The 21,800-nt window shown below is 57.7% G+C and overlaps 1 protein-coding gene across 5 annotated transcripts; it reads left to right on the top strand.

Annotated features, from left to right (window-relative positions):
- Positions 1-485: 485 nt before the first annotated feature.
- ONECUT2 (one cut homeobox 2) lies at positions 486-17,141 on the top strand. Of its 5 annotated transcripts, none has more exons than XM_086629527.1 (3): positions 543-586; positions 689-1,635; positions 16,855-17,141. In XM_086629527.1, the coding sequence occupies exons 1-3, from the start codon at positions 543-545 to the stop codon at positions 17,139-17,141; spliced, it is 1,278 nt and encodes a 425-aa protein (XP_086485653.1). The 5 variants fall into 5 exon arrangements, with proteins under 5 accessions (XP_086485649.1, XP_086485653.1, XP_086485651.1 ...); XM_086629525.1 differs by having other exon boundaries at positions 543-662; positions 711-1,635; XM_086629524.1 differs by having other exon boundaries at positions 543-662; positions 708-1,635.
- Positions 17,142-21,800: the final 4,659 nt, after the last annotated feature.

Below are 21,800 nucleotides of genomic sequence, written 5' to 3'. Positions count from 1 at the left end.
GGGAGCGGGAGGGGCTGCGGCACCTGCGGGGAAGCCGCGGGGCTGCGAGGCCGGGACGCCTCCCGGGAGGAGCCGAGCCGCCGCCGCGCTGTCGGGGCGCCCCGGTGCGCCGGGAGCCCCCCGCCGCCAAAACACCCCGCACGCTCCTACAAAGGGCCGCGGCAGCTTTAAGTGCCCGGCGGCTCCCGGCCCGCCGCCCCGCCTCTCCCGGCGCCATTGGCGGGCCCGGCCCGGCCCGCCCCGGCCCCGGCCGCGCCGCCCGCCGGTCGCGCAGGCCCGGCCCCGCGGGCGCGGCCAGGCGCTGCGCGCAGCGCGCCCTGGACAGCTCCGGCGGCCGCAGACGGCGGCGGCGGCGGCGAGGCGAGGACATGGCGCGGGGCCGGCGCGGGCCCGGCTGAGCGGCCGCTGCCCGCTGCCCGCGGGGCCGGCGGAGCGGGCGGCCCCGGGCCGCGGCGCGCTGCGCTGCCGCCGCCCCCCATGAGTGAATGAGGAGCGGCCGCAGCGCCCGTCGATGCCTCGCCGGGGAAGCGGGTGCCTGCGCCATGAACCCCGAGATGGCGATGGAGCCGCTGGGCAGCCTGCACGGGGCGGCCGGCCATGAGCCGGAGCTGATGGGCAGCCCCAGCCCCCACCACGGCGGCCGCAGCGCCGGGCCGCTCCGGGTGCCCCCGCCGCCGCCGCCGCCTCCGCCGCCGCCGCCGCACCAGGAGCTGGCCCCCGCCGCCGCCCGGCCGGCCATGGTGTCCAGTATGGCCTCGCTGCTGGACGGCGCCGCCGAGTACCGCCCCGAGCTCTCCATCCCGCTGCACCACGCCATGAGCATGCCCTGCGAGTCCTCGCCGCCCGGCATGGGCATGAGCAGCACCTACACCACCCTGACGCCACTCCAGCCCCTGCCGCCCATCTCCACCGTCTCCGACAAGTTCCACCACCCGCACGCCCACCCGCACGCCCACCACCACCACCACCACCAGCGCCTCTCGGGCAACGTCAGCGGCAGCTTCGCCCTCATGCGGGACGAGCGCGGGCTGCCCGCCGTCAACAACCTCTACGGGCCCTACAAGGAGATGCCCGGCATGGGGCAGAGCCTCTCGCCGCTGGGCAACGGGCTGGGCCCCCTCCACAACGCCCAGCAGGGCCTCCACGGCTACGGGCCGCCCGGCCACGACAAGATGCTCAGCCCCAACTTCGACGCCCACGCGGCCATGCTGGCGCGGGGGGACCAGCACCTCTCCCGGGGGCTGGGGACGCCCCCCGCCATGATGCCCCACCTGAACGGCATGCACCACCCCGCGCACCCGGGCCACCCGCCGCCCCACGGGCCCGCGCTGCCCGCCGGCCGGGAGCGGCCGCCCTCCTCCTCCTCCGGCTCGCAGGTGAGCAGCTCGGGGCAGCTGGAGGAGATCAACACCAAAGAAGTGGCACAAAGGATCACGGCGGAGCTGAAGCGCTACAGCATCCCGCAGGCCATCTTCGCCCAGCGGGTGCTGTGCCGCTCTCAGGGGACCCTCTCGGACTTGCTGCGGAACCCCAAGCCTTGGAGTAAACTCAAGTCCGGCCGGGAGACCTTCCGGAGGATGTGGAAGTGGCTGCAGGAGCCGGAGTTCCAGAGGATGTCGGCCCTGCGGCTGGCAGGTAGGTGCGGGCCGGCGCTCCGCGGGAGGCCGGCGGGGAGCGCAGCGCGACCCGCGGGGAGCCGAGCGCCGCCCCGGCCGGCTCCGCGGGGCGCTTCTCGCCGGTACCGGCCCGGCTCGGCGGCTTCCCGTTTCCGCGCTCCTCCTCGGCCGCTCTCAGCTACCGGGCGCGGGGAGGAGCGGGGCCGGCCGGTCCCCCAGCGCCGGCACCTGCGCGGCCCGGCGCGGCTCGGGGCTGGCGGAGGGGCGCTCCCTGCCGCCGGCGCCGGGCGAGCGGGGCCGGCCTGGAGCACCCCCGCGGCCGCTGCCCCGCACCGGGGCCGCTCTCCCGGGCCGGGTGCTGAAGGGCGCCCCGCGCACCGCTCCGCGCCGCTCCGCGCTCTCAGCGAGCATCCCTCATGCCGCTCCCGGGCGCGGACCGCTCCCGGGCGGGGGGGGGACCGCGTCGCCGGGGCCGGCGGGGCCGCGCGGAGCGGCTGGGGGGGCCGGTAGCCCCGCGCAGCCCCGCGCAGCCCCGCGCAGCCCCGCGGCCCGGCCGCATTGTCCCGCGGAGGGCGCGCGGGCGCCCCCTGGCGCGCTCGCGGGGCGCCGCAGCCCCCATTGTTCTGCGGGCCGCGGCGGCGGGGGGGGCGGGGGGGGGGGGCAGCGGGGCGGCCGGCGGTCGCCCCGCACCGCACGGCGCTGGCGGGGGGGGTCTCGGGAGGGAGAGAGCGGGGAGGACCTGGCGACGTGTCTTCCCGTGCGGCGGGGGCCGGGCGCGCATCCGCCGCCGCTGCCCGGTGTGGGCAGAAGCGCGTTCGCTACCGGGCGCTCCTCTGCGCGGTCCCGCGGTACCGGGCACGCGTCTGTCGTCCCGCTCCGTGGAAACCGCTGCCCCCGGTGGGTATGGAGGTACGGAGAGCGGGCGGGCTGTGGCACGGACACACACGCGTGGGCAGGCGCGGTGCCGTGCGCCTGTGGCCGGCGTGGCTCCGGCGAAACGTCCGCGGTTTGGAAATCTGGGGGTGCTCGGTCCGACAAGTCCGTCGTGCTTTTATTTCGATTGATTCCAACCTGGAGAGATTAATCCTCGCGCGTTATTGATTAGCGGGGGCAGGGACAAGCGGGTTTTCCCGAAGGCAGCCCCCCGCCGCGGAGCCCACTCTCCTGGCACACACGGAGGGGTGGCTGAGGGGAGAGGCGGGGGTCTCTGCCCGACCTGGACCCTCCCGGCGGCTCTTCCCCGCTCTCCGCGGTGGTACCTGTCGCTGCTGCCGCGGTAGTTCCGCGCATCCGGCCCGCAAAGTAACGGGGACAGAGCTCTGCGTGGCTCCGCTCGTGGCGGCGGGGGCTCGGGAGGCCCCGGTGGGCGCTCGCCCCTCCTTTGTCTCCGGCGGAGACGGGGAACAATGCGGTTTGGAGAGAGGGGGGCGACCCCCAGCCCCCCCCCTCCCCGCGCCCTGCGGCAGCTCAGCGCTGCGGGCCGGCCGGGGGCTGCCTGCGGACCCGCGCCCAACCACCGCGCCGACATCCCGCCCCCCGCCACCGGGTGCCCTCCGCCACCGGGTGCCCCCCGCCACCGGGTGCCCCCTGCCACAGAAGCGTGTGCGGGGACTCCGGGCCGCTCGCTCTCCCTCTCCACTTCGGAGGTGGTGGGATGCCCTCCCTCCCCGCTGGCAGGGAGGTGGGCGCCGAGGGGCAGCTGCGGAGCGGGGGTGGGATGCGGCAGAGCCGGGGGACGAGGAGCCGTGAATTCCTGGTGCCGTCCGTAATTCCCGCAGGACACCAGACCAGGGATGCTGCGGGTTAAAGAGCCGCCGACCAGGAGCCTCCGGAAGCCTCTCGGGGGGATGCCAGGGCTTTCTCAAGGTGCGGGTGTAGGACCACAGTGCCCTGGTCGTGCTGCGGGGCTTGCCCGGCTTGGCCGGGGCAGGGGAGGGAGGACTCGGGGCAGGGATGCTGATCTCCTCGACTGCAAACTCCTCCCGTCCTTTCCAACGCCCCGCGGGGATCCAGTTCTGCGTTTTCAGCCAAGCGAAGGTTTGTCTGCAACAGAGGAGGAACAGAAAGGGTTTAGTTTTGGTTTTGGTTTTGTTGTTGTTGTTGTGGGGTTTTTTGTTTGTTAGTTTGTTTGTTTTCCGGAGCACGCGGTGATGTCGCCTTCTCAAACAAACGCGTATCTAGAGGGAAATCGATGCAGATAATGTTGAGAAGATTAAAAGAGCATTAATGCTGGCAAGAGGAGCATAAACGCGTGGACCCAGTTTTCATTGATCTGGAACCTGAGCCGGCTCATTTCCAGTAATGCTGCTGGTGCTTTTCCTTCCCAGCACCGGTCCCGGCTGCGGGGTTCCCCACGGAGCTCTGCATACAGGGAAGAAAATCGGAAATCGCATCTAGGCACACGTCGGGGCACAGCGTAGATGCGATTTCCCATTTTCTGCCGTACACACGGAGTTATGCGTCTGTCATTCTGGATCTTCACTTTCCCAGTTCCTCCTGAACACCTTTGTGTCCAGGAGTAAAGTTTGGAGAGAGCTCGGTCGCCGAGTGGACACAGGTTCCCTGTGGAGTGGGAAAGACCTTTGCGAATTACCATCCCCTTTGGGAAATCATTATTAGTATTAGTATTATTATTATTACCACGTGTGAATGAATATGCAGCCTCATTGCCTCGGTGATTCCTTCCTCCCCTTTCCTCGCCTGCTTAAATCCCTCTGAGTACGGGCAATAAGCCAAAAGTCGTTCAGATTTCTGAAAACTGTCCCGTTTGCCCCGTGCTCCTGTAAGTTTTCCCGAACGGGATTAAAGTCTGCCATCCTTGGAGGGAAATCCCCCTCTCCCCGTGGAAGCCGTAGCAGTGGGGTGTGCTTATTATTTTTTCTTATTCTAGAAGATATATAATAATATTCTGTTCTATTTCCGATCTTCTCTTCTCTCTTCTCTTCTCTTCTCTTCTCTTCTCTTCTCTTCTCTTCTCTTCTCTTCTCTTCTCTTCTCTTCTCTTCTCTTCTCTTCTCTTCTCTTCTCTTCTCTTCTCTTCTCTTCTCTTCTCTTCTCTTCTCTTCTCTTCTCTTCTCTTCTCTTCTCTTCTCTTCTCTTCTCTTCTCTTCTCTTCTCTTCTCTTCTCTTCTCTTCTCTTCTCTTCTCTTCTCTTCTCTTCTTTCATTATTTTTGTGCTTATTATTTCTGTGCTTATTATCTCTTCTCGGGAGCCTTCAGAAGGCTCCTAAGCCGGCGGGCGGTGCCCAGGGGGTCCCGTGCGGTGCCCAGCGGTACGGGCGGGGAGGGCTGGCTGCCGATGCGGGCAGATCGCCGTGTGTCCGCAGTGCTTCGGAGGGGGGGGGCACACCGCCGTTCTGCCGTGCCCGTGCCAGTGTCTCGCTGCGGGTGCAGCCAGGGGAGGCGGCGAGGGCCCTTGCGAGCGCTGCTCCCGCAAAACGAAACGCGGGCAACCCCGCCTCTCCCCGCGCTCTCGGGCCGCCCCGACGGCGGCATCACCCCCGGGACCCCGTCCGCAAAACGGGCTCCCTCCTGCCGGGAGAGCGGGGCTGCCCCTCGGGGCGGAGGCGGCCCCAGAGCAGCGGGGGCTCCGGGCAGGAGCCTGCCCGCCCCCCCTCCACTCCCACCCGCCAGAGTGTCCCGGTGGAGCCTCGCCCGGTCGAGCAGTCCCTGAATTTGTGCCGGGGTGACAAATATTAGCCCTGTCTGGGGGAGTCCGTGCGTTTACCCGCGCGAGGGGTCGGGGGGGACCGGGCGCTCGTGCCGGTGTCCCGGACCCGCGGAGCGGCCTTGGGCTCCGAGGGTGGTCGGCTCCGGCCTGAGCGTTTCCATTTCCCGGTTGCTGAATCACGTTACCGACGGTTAAACGTTTTTGTACCAAAAAACCGATTCGTTGGTGAAAACGGGCGCGCTGAGCTCGCCGTGGGCACCTCGGGCAGGGCCAAGCTCTGCTCCCCCCGCCGCCACCCGCGCCGGCCCGGGGACCCGCCGTGCGCCCGGGAGCTGCGGCAGGGATGCCCGCGGGGGGCGATGCCCAGCGGGGTGCCCGTCGAAGCCCGACTCGCCGGAGCAGCGGGCAGACCCCCGGGCGCGGCGGCGGCGGCGGCACCGTGAGCACCGCGGACAGCGGCGGGGAGCGGGGCCGGGGGGGCCGGGGGGGAGGAGGAGGAGGAGAGGGATGAAGGAATGGAGGGAGGTCGTGGGGAAGGGCAAAGGCGGGGAGAGGGGAGCGGGAGCGGGGGGCCCGAAGCCAGGAGCGGGGGGGGGGGGGGGGACAGTGCTGCCCTGGTGCGGGGGATCCTCTGAAAGGTGCTTAGTGGCTTGAAATATTAGTAACCCCTTCAGATATGGATTAGTGGTTGTGTCTGAACAATCCATGCGGTAAATTGTGGTGCTGGGTGATAAATTAGATTTCTCGTGGAGCAACTTTCTGAAATAATATCCTGCCCTATCTTTTTGTTCCACGTTAGTTCTGAAGACGGTTCTGCCCTGCAGCGATTTGAATACCGTTTTTGTTAAGCAACCAGTTTTTATCAGTTTCTTGATTGGTTGATAGAGTTAAATCTGGCCACACTTGTCATTAAATGCATTTATATCTTTTTCCCTCTACCTTTTTAAAGAAACAATTAGTCTATCAACATGTGTTACTCATTCTGCACTTCTTCAATCTGTTCTCTACAATTTCCTTATTAGATTTTTTCCAACACCTCATTTTTTCCTAGTATCTCTTGGCCATCACCATTTGAACTGAGATATCCCAAACTCAAATATTCCTCTGCATCTGAAAACCGACAGGATTTATTCGTGTCATGGAACACATAAAGGAGAAAACCTTCTTGCCAAAGGATTCTTTTCCAGCCACTGTTGCTGTTTCTTCCCTTGATCTTTATAGAGGCATTTTGACTCAAACTTTGTGCTTCTTTTTTCTGCGCCGTGGCCCAGGTTGCTCATCCTTAGCACTCCTCCCTTTTATTAGTCACAAAATCTTGTCCTAGGTGTTCCTGCCACCCACCAGTTGCGAGTGGCTTTTTCGTCCCTTCCAATTAGACATTACTCAGAGATGACAAGCTTCTTGCCGGTAACCCAACGCGTCTATTCTGAGTCTCCGAGCACCGAACGTAGCAGAGTCCTTGCATCAGAGGAGCTCCCCTGTGGCTGCCTTCAGAGTGGAAACAGGGCTCTGCAGGTGTACAGAGAATTAATCTAACAGGGAAAGCAGGGCTGAAAAGGACTCGAGACATCGCTTGTCCTGACAGTCTGCCCCGTTCTTCAGGAATCTCCAGTGCTGGAGATTTCTCAGGCTACCTAGACAATCTCTTTCAGGGCTTACAGGTACAAAAAAAATCCTTAATGACTAGCCTTAATCTCCCTTTTTGTCTTTTAAATCCTTTGCTTCTCATCTTCTCCCCACTAGACACAGGAAAAAAAATGACTCCCTTTCTTCTGGTAGCAGTCTGCGTTTAAGACTGATATCTTGTCTCCTGTCTTCTCTAGAAAAAGCCCCATCATACTTTGGAGATGAATATGCAGAGAAAGCGTTTTGTCCGATGGGGCAGATAATCCATCTCTTTTCCAAGGTAAAAGATTTTGTATCCAGCCCTATCAGTCTTGCAGATTTTGCATAAAAGGCTCTCTGACTTATAGAGGATTTTTGCACGCAGAAATCATACAAAACAGACTAATCTCAAATGGGTTCAGTGATAAGATCAACAAGACAACTCACTGATGGCAGATAGAAATGCAATCAAAAAAAGAAATTGGAGTGGTTTGGGGTTGTTTGGGTTTTTTTGAGCTATAAAATCAAACTATTCCATTGTGGAAAAAAAGGGGACTCAAACCACTGGTAAATGCTGCACAAAGGAATTATTAGACAAGCGATAGAGGCTGGCAGTTTCCCAAAACGCAAATTGTCTCTGGGACCAAAATATCTCTAAGTAAGCAGGGAACATATTTATGAGTAGCGGTGATTTTCCAGCAGATCTCATCTTGTCATAATGGGCATTTAAGAACGGGGGCCTGCGCCGAGGCATTAAGCTTTGGCAAGCGGCACGCAGCTGAAGGAGATGAAGGAAGAGCAGGAGGAAGTCTTCCTCGCAGAGCTTGCTGCACACCTTCCTCTCCGTTTTCCTTCTCCTCTGTGCTTATCGTGCCCACTCGTTCCCGTTTCGGGTGAGGACACGGCTGCTTCCTTCACCAGCCAGTGTCTCAGCACAAGCATCTTTCCTCCAGCGTTGCTGGTGAGGACTGGTGGCACCACAGCACCGTGTCGGCGCCGGCCACAGGCTGCTGATGTGAAAAGGCTCACACGGATGAGGTATAAGCTCCCGAAGCTTTTCCCCTGCCCTTCTGGCATCTTAGTGCCAGATTTCTCCTCCGCCATTCCTGATCCCACCAGGTCGCAGCACCGTTGTGTTCTCTCACATCCAGCCCCGACCACGCACCACCGAAGACGTGGCCGGTGGGGCACGGCCAGCCGGAGGCACGCTCGGTGTCACCCACATCACCTGCAGAAGAGCCATCCCACCTCCTGTCCACATTCACTGCGGAGTGGGAGGCCCGTGGCCCCTCTGCCGGGAGGAGCTGCTGCCTTCCTCCCCCCCCGCTGCCCCGATGGTGCTGGGGGAGGAAGGACACCAACGTTCCCACCGAAGCTGTGCTTTAAGAAGCCCCTGGGAAGAAGGAAACGGGAACCTGACTTTCTGGCAAAGAGCATCACTCCTCCCAGACCTGCTCTTGCCTTCTGTGTTCAGCCGTCGTCGTCCGAAGTGCGAGGAGAGCTCGGAGAGCCGGGAGGGCAACACAGGTCTGGCTTTCCCAGAGAAGCCTGCCGAGCTTCGCTCCCATCCTCCCCTCTTCTCCAGAATTGCTCCCTATGGATAACAGCCACTAAAAGGAAATAATCATTTCCTGCTTTCTCCCGTGAGTCAGAATCTCTGAAAACGAGCTGATTTTGGAGGCACAGAGCAAGAACCTGGTAGATCCGTACTTTCCCACGGGACTGGGCTCCTGAGTCCGAGGTGCCAGGAGGGAACCGGAGCTTGCCTGCCTAATTCCCAGTCCTCTCTTGGAACAGATGCCTGGAGCGCTTCCCTTTCTCAACTGGGAGAAGGTCCCAGCTGTACGCTGGTACTCGAGGGGACGTGCTGGCGCATCACTTGCAGATGCTGCTGCGACAGGCAGGGCAGGGTGTGGGGGCGGGCTGGGTTCAGCTCTGACGAGGGCGGGATCAATCCTTGTCACGGAACGGTGCCATAATTCACCCGGAAACTGTTTGGGAATTCAAAAGGGAGAATCTCCAGGACAAGAGGAAGCATAGATCTCCAGGCGCTGGCAGCGAAGGACTGGCAGAGTGCCGTTTGAAGGGTCTGGTGTTTGGCTGCGGCTGGATCGAGCACCGGAGCAGCCTTGCTGCCGCAAGATGCCCGCGGGGATGCCAGGGATGCCCACGCTGCGGCCGGGGCGACGCTGCTCACTGTCGGGCACTGGCATCGGAATGCTGCCACGTCCACAGTTTCTGTCAGCTGGTGCTCCTGAAAGCAGCTGGGACTCAGAACCAGCATGAGTGTGTTTCGGTGCCTCGACGGGGCTGATGCAGCCCCACTGCTCCTCTCTGCACATCGCTGGTGCCCTGTGGGGTACGCAGGGATGTCCTGGCCCCCAGGACCAGGGGTCTCACAGGTACCTGTGGGCAGTTGTGCCCCTTGTAGTGAAAACGGGAGTCTGCGGGGAGAGGGAAGATGGTGTAAGTGCCAACCCTGCAACAAGGGTACGGCAGGGGCTTGCACCGCCCTGGGTGGTGATCCCGGCACGAGGGAGTTACATCCCCCCAGCTGTTGGAAAGGAGACCTTACGAGCTCACAGTCAACTCTGAAACAGAAATCAAATTATCACAGAATCACAGAATGGTTTGGATTGGAAGGGACCTCAAAGACCATCCAGTTCCAACCCCCCTGCCATGGGCAGGGACACCCTCCACTACACCAGGTTGCCCAAAGCCCCATCCAACCTGACCTGGAACACTTCCAGGGATGAGGAAAATCTGTCAGAATCCGGGTCTGTCGCTGTTGCAGCTCGCAGAAAAGCTCCTTTGTGGAGCGGACTGGCTGTTGAGCCTCGGGGGATGCCCACAGCAGGGGGGCTGGGGGGCTGCCTTGCACTAACTGCTCCGGAGCACGGTTGGAGCTCGCATCCGCTTGGTGACAAGGAGCAGGCTGAAACGTGCTGCGTGCTCACCGAGCCTCCGCTCGTTCTCGCCCTGGAGTGCAATAAATTGGCCCTATCCCATCTATTATTTATTATTCTGTATTAATGATGGAAGTATATTGCAGTAGTACTTGGGAGGCCCTTGTCAGAGATCCCGCACCGAGAGACGGGTGTTGCAGCGGTGCACGGGAGGAAGCAGCCCCTGCCCCACAGAATTTACAGCCCAATTTCGGCCACCCGGCAGGTTTACAAGAGCTTTGACACAAATAGCCGGAGACCTGCGACACGCCAGAAGGAAATATAAAAGATCCGAGTCCCCAAACCCATTCATCTTTTCTTCTCAAACAGCTGTAGGGTGCAAGACCCAGAGAGAGAGGAAGGTTTTCCCTCCGAGACGGAATTAAGAGAGACAAAAATGAGGTCGAGTACCAAGAAAACCCGTTTCCTGGCAGGAAACAGTGAGGTGTTGTAGGAATCCCCGTTCCTCCAAACCGGAATCGCGGTGCGGGGAACATCTCGCCGTTGCGGGGAGGGTTGGTTTGGGCGAGCGAAGAGATCTTCTCCGATAACGGCGCATCTTCGCTGGGAGAACGGAATTAACTCTTTGGGCTCCGCTTCTCGTTTGTGTTTTCCGAGGTCTCTGCCGTCAGAGGGCGTTGGGGGGGGGACGGGGAGGGTTTGGCACACGCGGCAGAGGGAGGTGGGCATAGGCTACACGCGGTCATTTGCATCTTCATTCCGATTGTTCCTGGTTACATAATGATTTTGTACACAGTGGAGTACTTAACCTAATTTGTATCGATCTCGATTGCTTTCGTTTGTGCATACTTAATTCCGAGAGGTAATCCAATCGATTTTCGAGGCCTGGTTTTTAGGAGACCGTAGTAACACAGATCCACAAGAGGTTGCTTTAAGCGAATCGCAGCGAGGGGAAAACGTTTCAAACCTTTGGAAAGCGTTTTGATGGTCATTTCATTGTGTTCACTGTCACCAGCGTAATTAAATTCCCTTCACATCGACTTCTCTCTGCAATCAGATTGAGGAAGAGTTGGTAGTTCCATCAGACAGATAACTGGGTTTAGTTGACTTTGTGCTACACCCCGCGTGGAACCACATACGAGGGATCAATATTCAGGGTTTATCCTTACGAACGACAGAGGGAAGTGACTCAGGGCCGGATTAAGGGAATATTGTTCTCGACTTGGCTCCTTCTCAACGTCTGCTGTCTCTTGCATGGGTCCAAAGTCACTTTTACTCCAAAGAGTAAAACCATTGTAAACCCAGCGGTTGTCTGAGGGCGTTAGTGAACTTGAGGAACCGCGGGGAACCGAACTGAGAGGAGGTGAGGACAAGGGGAGGCTTTTTTTTGGCCAAAGCAGACCATGAAGCGTGGCCTGGAGAAATTTCGGACTGCTACATAGTCCTCCAGGATGGCTGGTTAACCCCTGCTCGCCTGGTTGGTTTACAAGTAGAGATACCTAGGGGGAGATGGAGTGACGTCGGATTTACGTTGGGGTTTTGTGTGTGTCAGGAGCTGGGCTTGCACAGTCCTTGCGCTTCATGGGATGCAGTAATCTCACCAGCACTTTCTTTAACATTCCCAGTATCCAAAGGAAACTGGTGTCAGGACTCGGAATGAAATGGGATGGGGCTGCAGCCTCCGCAGGTCCCTCTGTCTGTCTCTGCGGTTTGTGATAGCGAAGCCTGGCTGGCAAAGCCCCTCTGCCCATACATGCCACCGCTCCGGACCCCGTACAGACCAGTCGGGATGTTGCTTCCCGCACTCCCCACCGCTCCGCGTTGGCCCCTGGAAGATTTCACGTTCACACTTGTCCTTCCCTTGGGCACTCGTTGTTCCCGTGTTGGCACGCTCGCCGCGCGCGTGGCTCCCAGCAGCGCTGGCACAGACGAGTGGCACGGTCCCCGTCCTCTTCTTCCGCGTGGAACGTGGCTTTTCTCCGGCCGCATGGCCACCAGCGGCGTTCAGCCGGACGCACGTGTACACAGGTGCTGCAGATCTTTCCGAAATACCTGCTGAGATGGTTCACGGGCATGAAGTGTCTGGACTACCCAGCAATATGAGCATCTCCTCTTCTGCACCAGGGACCTCTCAGCCTGTCCTGCTCGTCCTCCTCCTCCTGGTGCTGGTGGCCCCCGTGTCCCCATCCTCCCAGGAGGGGTGGGCTGCTCCGGGTGCTGGGGAGCACCGCAGCTCCTGGGGGAACGAGCATTCCCGCTGCAGAGGGTGGAAGGGTGACCCCATCAGTGGCGTTAACAAACCCGCTGCCTTCTCCTGGTAGTTGCCGTGCGTTCGTCTTTAACGACGGAGTAAATTTCCCAGGGCTTCCGCCGTTCCAAACGGGACTTTGACAGACAGTGCTCATCAACTGAGATGCTTCTAGAGATTTTTCAGGATTTATGGCTCTTTGTAACGCGGGGGCTGGCTGGGTGCCTCTCTTCTCGAGAAGAAAACAGAAAATAAGAGTTATTGTTGCAGAAAATAAGACAAATGAACTCGTAGTGGAAGCATTCAATTTAATGATAGTGACAAAAAAAAAATTGAGCTTAAATTAGAAGCGTGTGATGTTCACAAGGAAACCAAAACTCAGAGGGGCTCGCAGAAATAAAATTTAAAAACCAACGGCTTTCCTGCAGATCCCTTTCAAGCAGCCTGGCTGCAGTGCCGGGACTGACGCAGCACGCGTCGGTCGCTGCAGCTCCTGCTTGCGGCGGCGGCGTGATTCTGCCAAAGCGGCGTGATACGACTCCTTTTCCCGTGGGAATTGTATGGAAAGCTGTTAAATGCGGGAAGTTTAGAGTGGATTTTCTCCCAGAGGGAGGGTTGTGTCCCAGGACACAGCGCTGTCCCCGCTCGCAGCGAGGGCTCTACCCGCAGCGGGGAACGTGTCCTGGCTCCATCCAACACTTGTGCCCTGGCTGCGTGGGAGCCAGGATGTGGGGTGCCCTGCTTCGCCCTGGCAATCATTAGGGGAATGGGTGCCCACCGTACTGAGCAGGCAGCGGGCTCACGGGTGCAGGGGATTCAGGGAGCCAGCCCCTTGGCCGAGCTTGGTGGAGACAGAGGAGGCCAAGGTGGTGGTGGTGGGGCTTTACCCCAGTCCCCGGGGCAGACTGGGCCAGTGGCTCGTGCCTTTCCCAACTGCCGAACACCTGCACAGAGGTGGGCTGGGGGAAAACGTGGCTGGCAGCCGGGAGGGACGCGTGCCCACGTTCCTGCCCGCGTTCCTGCCCGCCTGCCTCTGCCCTCACCGTCCCCAGGATCCAGCAAAATATTTCAGCACGTGCTTCACCTCGGGCTTGCAAACACACTAATAAAAAAATCGATGGAGCATCTTGCGTGTGTAAAGTCGAACATCTGAGTAGCCGTTGTCTTCGTGGAGAGGACCGTGGCCAGCGCTGGGATCTGCAGAGGTTCTGGGGCTCATTCCCATCCCCTCCTGCTGCCGTGCCCACCCTCCCCTCCCGCCTCTCAGCTCCTGCTCTGGGTGCTTTCTTTTCATTTAATTTATTTTTTTTTATTTCTAACCATACCTATTTCTGGTTTAGAGCAGCGTGTTTGGAACGTTCCCTGGGTTTCCTCCTCGGGGACGCAGCCCCGCAGTGCGGTGTCGGGTCTCCGCACCGCCCTGCCAGCCCTCGAAATCCGTGGCTTTCCGCCGCAGCCAACGCTAAGTGAGGCTCTACTGAATCTATTTCCGAGCTCTTTCTATATTGTTTCGATGTAAAGCACCTTTAATCCAGCGTAGAAGAAAAGGGAAGATTTAATTTTGTTTCTCCTCGCAGTTAACGGCTTGCCGTTCTTACCGGTTGTCCCTTTTCTTCCGTGGAGTATGTTGGGGATTAACTGCAGTTAATAAATCAAGTTGTTCTTAGGCTCAAGATGGCTGCTTGCCTTTACTATTCGAACGTTTCTCTTTCTGCAGGCGGGTTTCCTGGGTAATAACTTGATTTTATTAGAGGGCTCGCTCCATTTTTCTCTTCTGACAAATGCACGTCAAGGAACGACGGTTGCCTTTACGGTGCCTTTTCGAGAGCAAACGTAACAGTTCAAGGGAAGTATTTACCGAATGCATTGAAAAGCACGTCCCTTTGCATTATTTATTATAAGCTACCAATAACTGGAAAACGCAGAGTATCTCTGGACATAAATTAGTGATGTTGGAAACACTAGACTCTTCCCAGTGTCCCGGAACCTATTAGAAACTGCAGCAAAGATGCAGGCGCTTGTCGCATCCCCGCGCTGGGGGCACCGCCGCGTGGATTCCAGGCAAAAGGCAAAGCGTCGAACGCACAAATCCAGCCTAAAATCTGCTTTTTCATCCCAGAAAGGCAGTAAGACATTATCTGTGGAGTGTGCTAGAGGTGCAGTCAGAGAGCCTGAATTCTTCCCTGTGATGCCTTTGGGCTAGTTACCTCCGGAGACCCGAGTCCGGCCATTGGGACGCGGTTCTGGGCTCACTGGGATGTCTCCGAGGTGCCGGTGTGGGATCTCCTTGCTGCCACCCCGCTCCTTGTGCCAGAGCTGCTGCCTCCGGGAGGGCCATGCTGTGCACCGCTCCGGGGACGCTCACCTATATCCCCTAAATCTGGGGTTGGACCCCACTCTCTGGAGCATCCTCCTCTTACATTTTGGCCCACCTGGGGTATTTGGAATGGTCCCACCTTGATCTTCCTCCCCGAGGCAGCTCTGCTGCAGCCACCAGGATCTGGCAGCCAAGAGCTCATGCAGGAGAGGGATCAGGATCAGCTGCTCCAACAAACCAGTCCCATTTCCTGCAGAAACCCGGTGAAATAGTGTCGCAGGCGCAAAACTGCGCCCATCAGCGTGGCGGGCGACGCGGGCGGCTGAGCCGGGCTCCCGACGGTTCCAGTCCTGACTCGGGGTTAATTACAGCCACGGCCACAGTCTGAGTTTTACTTTCTGGAGCAAGTTCTCATTTCCCATTCGAGATCTGCAGAATTATTTAATAGGGCTGCTTAAAAACCCGTCCACTTATCAATTCACTCTACTTATTTTGTCCCAGCGCATTACCTAACCATGTCAACATATGGATTTTTTTATCTTGCTGCCCTGTGCAGACAGCCTTATCAGGCTATTTTTAAATCTGGGTATGCTCCGGCAGCGGTATTGGTTTCAGCACTTGATGTTCTCTCTGTGCTAATAAATACAGATCAGCTATTAATACTGATTTTTTTTTTAGGATCCATTAGCATCGCTTGGCGCAGCGATGGTCGGGCGCTGCTGCCCCGCCTGACCTGAGCTCTGATGGGTATTTCTGCCCGGCTTCGCCCTTGGGAGGCACCTCGGCGAGGTGCCTGTGCCCTGCAGCCCTCCCCACCCAGCCGCTCGCCCCGGGGCCGCGCAGCTCCCCGGCTGTTGGGGAGGTAGAACCAGGCCTCCTTTTGGGGCTGGAGCAGAGGAGAGCGGAGAGCGGAGCTGCCCGTCCTGGCTCAGACAGAGCAAAGCTGGGAGCGCAGTTGGACCACACGACCTTCCCCACCATGGACTTCCCCATCCCTCTGTGTCCATAGGTTATTGTGAGCGCCTCTCCGTCCCGTGGACGGCTTTTGGGAGAGGACCCGGTGGCGTGGGTGCTGCCAGCATCCCTCCTGGCTGGGGGGAATGACCTGCAGTAGTTGTGTTCTACGGCACATGAGAAGTTTCTGCAAAGAGTTAATCTTTGTCTTAGCTACCGAGGGAAGAAAAAAGGCTGCACTTTGCATTTTCTTTCCTAGACTGATGTTGGATAAGCTAAATTGGGAATTCTGATGCGGCTGTAACAGAAGAGCAACGCGTTTCCTGGATGGTGGCTTTTCTTTGTTGTAGAACACTGGAACAGGTTGCCCAGAGAGGTGGTGGATGCTCCATCCCTGGAGACGTTCAAGACCAGGTTGGACAAGGCCCTGAGCAACCTGATCTAGTTGGAGATATCCCTGTTCCTTGCAGGGGGGTTGGACTAGATGACCTTTGAAGGTCCCTTCCAGCCCTAACCATTCTATGATTCTATGATTCTATGATAAAAAGCATGGAAAATCTCAAAGTTGTGCACTGGCCAGAAGTGGCGAGTGAACTGAAGGGCTGGTCGGGGGGGAGCGCTCCGTTGCCTGGGGACGCCGTGCCCAAATGCCCAGCAACTGGACGCCCGGCCAAAGTCACTGCTGAAAATGCAACTCTTGGTCTGCGAGCGCAAACAGCCGCGTAGCCCCCCGGGATGCCTCCGCAAGCCCTCAGCTCCGGCTGTGCACCTTGGCTCCAGCTGTGCACCTCGGCTCCAGCTGTGCACCTTGGCTCCAGCTGTGCACTGCTGGCTCTGCAGGCCCTGCTGGAGCGTGAGGGCTTGTGCCCGTCCCCATGCCTGGTGGGGTCTGCAGGCAGCCGCATGTGTCCTGGCACTGACGGCGGGTCGGCGGGTGGCTGAGCGCATCCCGGCACTGACGGTGGGTCGGTGGGCAGCCACGTGCGTCCTGGCGCTGACGATGGGTCCGTGGGCAGCCATGTGCATCCTGGCGTTGACAGCGGGTCGGTGGGCAGCCACGTGCGTCCCGGCGCTGACGGTGGGTCAGTGGGCAGCCACGTGCGTCCCGGCGCTGATGGTGGGTCAGTGGGCAGCCACATGCATCCCGGCACTGACGGCGGGTCGGCGGGCAGCCACGTGCGTCCTGGCACTGACGGCAGGTTGACGGGCAGCCACGTGCATCCCGGCACTGACGTCGGGTTGGTGGGCAGCCACGTGCGTCCCGGCGCTGATGGTGGGTCAGTGGGCAGCCACGTGCGTCCCGGCACTGACGTTGGGTTGACGGGCAGCCACGTGCGTCCTGGCTCTGATGGTGGGTCCGTGGGCAGCCACGTGCATCCTGGCACTGACGGTGGGTCGGTGGGCAGCCACGTGCGTCCCGGTACTGACGGTGGGTCGGCGGGCAGCCACGTGCATCCCGGCGCTGACGGCGGGTTGGGGGGCAGCCGCGCACATCCTGACGCTCGCTTTCTCTCTGTCTCTGCCCGCCCCTTGCCCAGCCTGCAAACGCAAAGAGCAAGAGCCGAACAAGGAGCGGAACAACTCCCAGAAGAAATCTCGCCTGGTTTTCACGGACCTCCAGCGCCGAACACTTTTCGCCATCTTCAAGGAGAACAAGCGCCCCTCCAAAGAAATGCAGATCACCATCTCCCAGCAGCTGGGGCTGGAGCTCACCACCGTCAGCAACTTCTTCATGAACGCCCGCCGGCGCAGCCTGGAGAAGTGGCAGGACGACCTGAGCTCCGGGGGCTCCTCCTCGGCCCCCAGCACCTGTACCAAAGCGTGACGGGCAGCGGCCGGCGCGGCACGGCGCGGCAGAGAGAGCGGCTTCGCGGCGGGGCCCTTCGCTGGTGACTTAAAGCACAATCCTCCTGGAAACGACGCCCGGCGCAGCTGGAACGGAGGGCACTTCTTATGGCTTTTAGCCAGGCTTAGTGGGCACGAGTTGGGAATTGCCCTCTTTCCGTACAATACTATGCTCAGGACAGGCGAAGCAGATCTGAAACGTAGGGGAGTTGGTCGTGAGGCAAGTTTCTCCTGAGCCCCAAAAGAGCCCGGGCCAGCGGGGCGCCGCCGCGAGCGCGGGCAGCCGGCCCGTGCCCGGCGCGTGCCAGCAGGGCGCCGGTGCTGGCCACGCCGCCCTGCACCCGAGCTCGCCGCCGTGGCGCGGCCACGCCAGAACGGAGCACAAAGTCTGACACGTAGACGCTAAAGAACCCGTTTTTAAAACTCAGGCATGGTTTGGTTAAGTGTTTCAGGATCAAATTCAAGTTTTTTGTTCCTTTTTTTTTTTGTTTTTGTTTTAGTTTGGTTGATTTCATCAGGATAGCTTGATCTCGGATCAGAAAAATTCAGTTCACTTGAGCCTCAAAGTATCAAGCACAAGGCAGTAGCTACAGGAGTAGGTCCGATCCCGGGCTCGTTCGGAGACGCGGTCCAGCTTCCGAGGTGCCGGGGACGCCGCGGCGACCGCGCCGACCTCAAGCACAGTTTGCCACAAGGTCTGTGTTCGTACCTAACGCAGATGCACACTCAGGAGGTCAGTCTAACTGCTACAGTACGTGGAGCAGACACAACGTTTGGGAAGATCTAGACTTTTTTTTAGGTCGTTAATACGTCCGTTTTGGTTACCGGCGATCTGGGTTCTCCTCAGCAACATCACTGAACCGTATTTAGCATTCAACATATTTTCGTTCGTTTTTTCAGTGGTTTATGGTATTTTCAAGCAGGAAAAAAAACCAGAAACGAGCCCTTCAGATGCCACCAACCGTTTTAGATGTGCCGCACGCGGCTTCAATCCGCCATCCAGGACTATGGCATCCCTAAGTTCCTTTCCCCCGCCGCTCGCCCGAGCCGGCGGGCACACAGCACACCAAAGAGACAGGATTACTGCAAGCCAAAGATGTTTATAACTTGCCATTTCCTTTCCGTCGTCGCTGGTGCGGGCGGTTGGTTGGCGATGGGGAAGCCTCACAAACTCCGAGCCCTCTCTCTCCGTGCGGCGGAGCGGGCAGGCAGCGCCGGCAGCCGACGGGAGCGGAGCCCCGGCCGCGCCGCCGCCACCGCAGCCCCGACCCGCGCCGCCGGCACGGCCGCGGCCGCTCGACGTGCGCCCTGACCAGTGGCCGGCCCTTCGCGGGGCGCCGGCCGAGCCCCCAGCAGCAAGCCGAGCGCGGTCGTGGTTCTTTAGAGACACTTGAGACTTTTTTTTATGTACTACTTAATCGAAACCAAAGAAACATTTTCTGCACCTACTTCTTCTGCAACAAACTGTTCCATTTAAAAATAAAATAAAAATAAAAATTAAAAAAAAAAAAAAAACCAGAAACAAACAAGGAAGCGCGTCAGGAAGCAAACGAGTAACACACTGTGTTTTGACAGACATCTCGGACGTTTTAGGAAGCAGATCTCAAAGAAAGGGTTGACAAGAAGGAGAACAAAGCAAAGCCAGTACGATTGCTGCTTCATTTGACAACTCAGTCATCTTAAAGTTGAAGATTGTCTTTAATTTGTGCCTATGCAGTTTTTTTCAAAAGAACAAGGAACAGAGCAACCAAAACCTCAACAGCTACAATACCAAAGATGAGGATTCTCACTACTTTTGTTTCCGTTCGCTGTCTCCTCTTGCACGACTCAATTGCGTGTAGCACCATTGTGTACAGGTAACCTCTTCGGTTTCTTTGCGCGACGAAAAGGGTGGGTTTGTTTATGTTTTTCCTGTTTCTGCCCCACGTGGGACCTCCCCGAGAGCTGCGTGGACTCCAAGTGCAAGGTGTTGGGATACTACGCTGGTACGTCTCCTCTCTCCAGAGCCGCGAGGGACGGACGTGTCGGCTGCGTACGACTTGTTTCGTCGGGTAGAGTTGGTCTCACGTGTGTCTACGGCTTTGAACGCCCGTCCTTCTGTGTGTGAAGTCGATTGAGTCACCTACACCCTTCTTTCTCTTCCCCAGGGATAAAATTTGCAATATACGTACCGATTTATGTCGTTGTACGTGCCGAGCGCCACCGCAGCCTGGCTCACTCAGATCGGATCCCGACCTGAACCGAAATGAAGGATTCGGCAGTTCACGTGGCAGTTCAGTAGGTCACTTGGACGTGTGAGACACGTTATGTTAGTTAATCAAAGTCACAATGATCCAAGTCATGATCTGGTGCAGACACGGATCCAAATTTATCTCCGGAGCTGGAGCGCAGTGGTACCATTTTGCTCCATCTCTACCTTTAAATGAAGGTTGCTTTTTAACTACTTTGCAAAAGCGCTGCAGTCATCTTCCAATTTTTACATTTAAAAAGAAAAAAAAGAAAGAAAATCAAAAAACCTTGTCTGCTCAGGACAGGAAAGGTTCCTGAAAAGTAAATTCAGGATCTAAACTGATAGCATGTACCAGCTCTGGGAATCCAAACATCCTTCCACATAGATTTCCCAGATGGATCGTGCGTGATTCGAAAACGATCCAAAGAAGCCTCGTAGCCAGACGTGGAATAAAGCTGCCGAAAAATGGTTCAGGTCTGGGCTGATGCGTACCGCCGCCGCCGGTACTTGGGTGAGAAGTCCTGAGTCAGCTCGCTGTAGAGCAGGGCCCAGCTGAGGTGGTGTGGTCATGTCGGAGTTTCACCTTCATTCCCACCCAAGAGGGTCCACTCGAACCACCCTCCCCACGTGCATTTTGAGCAGGACGTTGCCCTCATGGGAAATGTCTCCTTCTGGACGCGTCCTCCCGCCCTCCGCGGCAGCGCCAGGCGATGCTGGGTTTCCAACGCTGTTCCCGTGCTCCGTTCCGTGCTGCCCTGTCACCTCCGCGGGGGATGACGTGGGAACCCCAGCTGTTGACCCCTACCTCCCCTTCCCTGGCTGCAGTCCCAAGGCAGAGAAGCATATCATCTTGGACAAGGAACGACTCCCGGGCGTCCCCTGAGGGGTGCGCTCGGCAGTCGGTGCCCCACCGCAGAGATGGGCACGTGGGACGCTTCACGTTGGAGATGTCCCCAGGCTGGTGGGTTTGCCTCCCGCGCTCCACCCTCCTTAGAGGCAGAGGGGAGCCCACCCTGGGCTTCTCACCAAGTCCCTGAGCAGAGACCTGGGCTTTTTGTTTCTGTTGAGAGCTCATCCCAATGATCTAGATCAACGACTGAATTGTAAAAAAAAAAGTCTCTACCTTCGATGAAATCCTTCATTTTCTCCAAATTACGGAAGTTCTTGTTATGCAATATCGTGGCTTAAGTTTTGGCCCCGGTCGTTCAGACGGTGATCCACAACAGCAGAGTTGCAGCGAGCCGACTGCCCGCGCCGTGGCGTGCGTTTAGCGAAACGCATGGGGCTTCTCTGTGCTGGGGATTGCAAATACACCGACGCCCGTGTTTCCTCCATGTTTGTCAAACATCGTTTTCATCCCAAAACACCGCTGCGTTTTTTATCCCTGCGTCTTTCGTGGCCCTACGTTTTGTCTTCCATTTCATTGTCAACTCTAGTAGGCTTTTATGTAGCAGCTATCCCAGAAGAGGAGTGTCAATAGCATATACTGTGGGTAGGTATATTTGTATGTACACGTATGAGCAGAATACGTGCCGTATTCTGCCCGTACGAAAAAAAACCCAACTAGATGTTACGTTTCTATACCATATATTTATGAACCTATAGAGCCGTGTAACGTAACTTGTTCCTTTTATTTATTCTGATACGAAAGACTGGTATGGACAGGTAGTATCCCAGCACCGTCCGCATCGTGTACTTGGAGTTACTACCACGGGCACATCCAAGATGAATTCAACTTTCAAGAAACCTTGGATATTGTTTAATCACCCGGGAAGGAACAAAGAATGTGCTTGATGACTTCGGTTGAATAGCTTTATTCTGCATCTCTCTTACCTAAAGCTGAATCCAAAGACCTGAGAAGGACTAAACCAGCAAACCTGCAGAAGGGAACAGGGGGTCTCCTCTTCCAAAGCAAGACACGGTAACGACACGGTATCGCTTCGGACAAAACCCAACGCTTTTCTTGCTTGTCACAATACCCAAGGATTTTTAAGACATGGGGAAACTTTCTACTTGGCCTCCTTTATATTTATTAAGGGGAATTTTTATTGTTTGAATTTTTTAAAAAGGCAAAGCTTAAGATAGGTTTATTTTTTTCCAGACACTTCTGAGTTTTAACCAAATATAGTCTCTATCAATAACGTAATTTATTTAATTTAGTCTTAGAGTAGGTCCCGAAATCTCTGTTCGGTCTAAATCCCACTGAGTTTCCTTTTAGCGGTGAAATTCAAGGGGACTTTTGCCTGGACGCAGACTGCGGGATCAGGCTCTAATGTTAGTTGTTTGTAACTGTTTAATTCAATTATCTATGACTTAATTTGGGATTAATTTTGCTTATTTATCTGTTTTACTGCTGTAGCGCATCAGAGATGCGACGCCTACGTTAGGAAATGCACTTAAAGGTCAGTA

This window comes from Tauraco erythrolophus, chromosome Z (assembly GCF_009769465.1).
Source record: "Tauraco erythrolophus isolate bTauEry1 chromosome Z, bTauEry1.pri, whole genome shotgun sequence".
In the NCBI taxonomy this organism is placed as follows: Eukaryota; Metazoa; Chordata; class Aves; order Musophagiformes; family Musophagidae; genus Tauraco; species Tauraco erythrolophus.
This window is presented reverse-complemented; position numbering and strand designations above follow the sequence as displayed.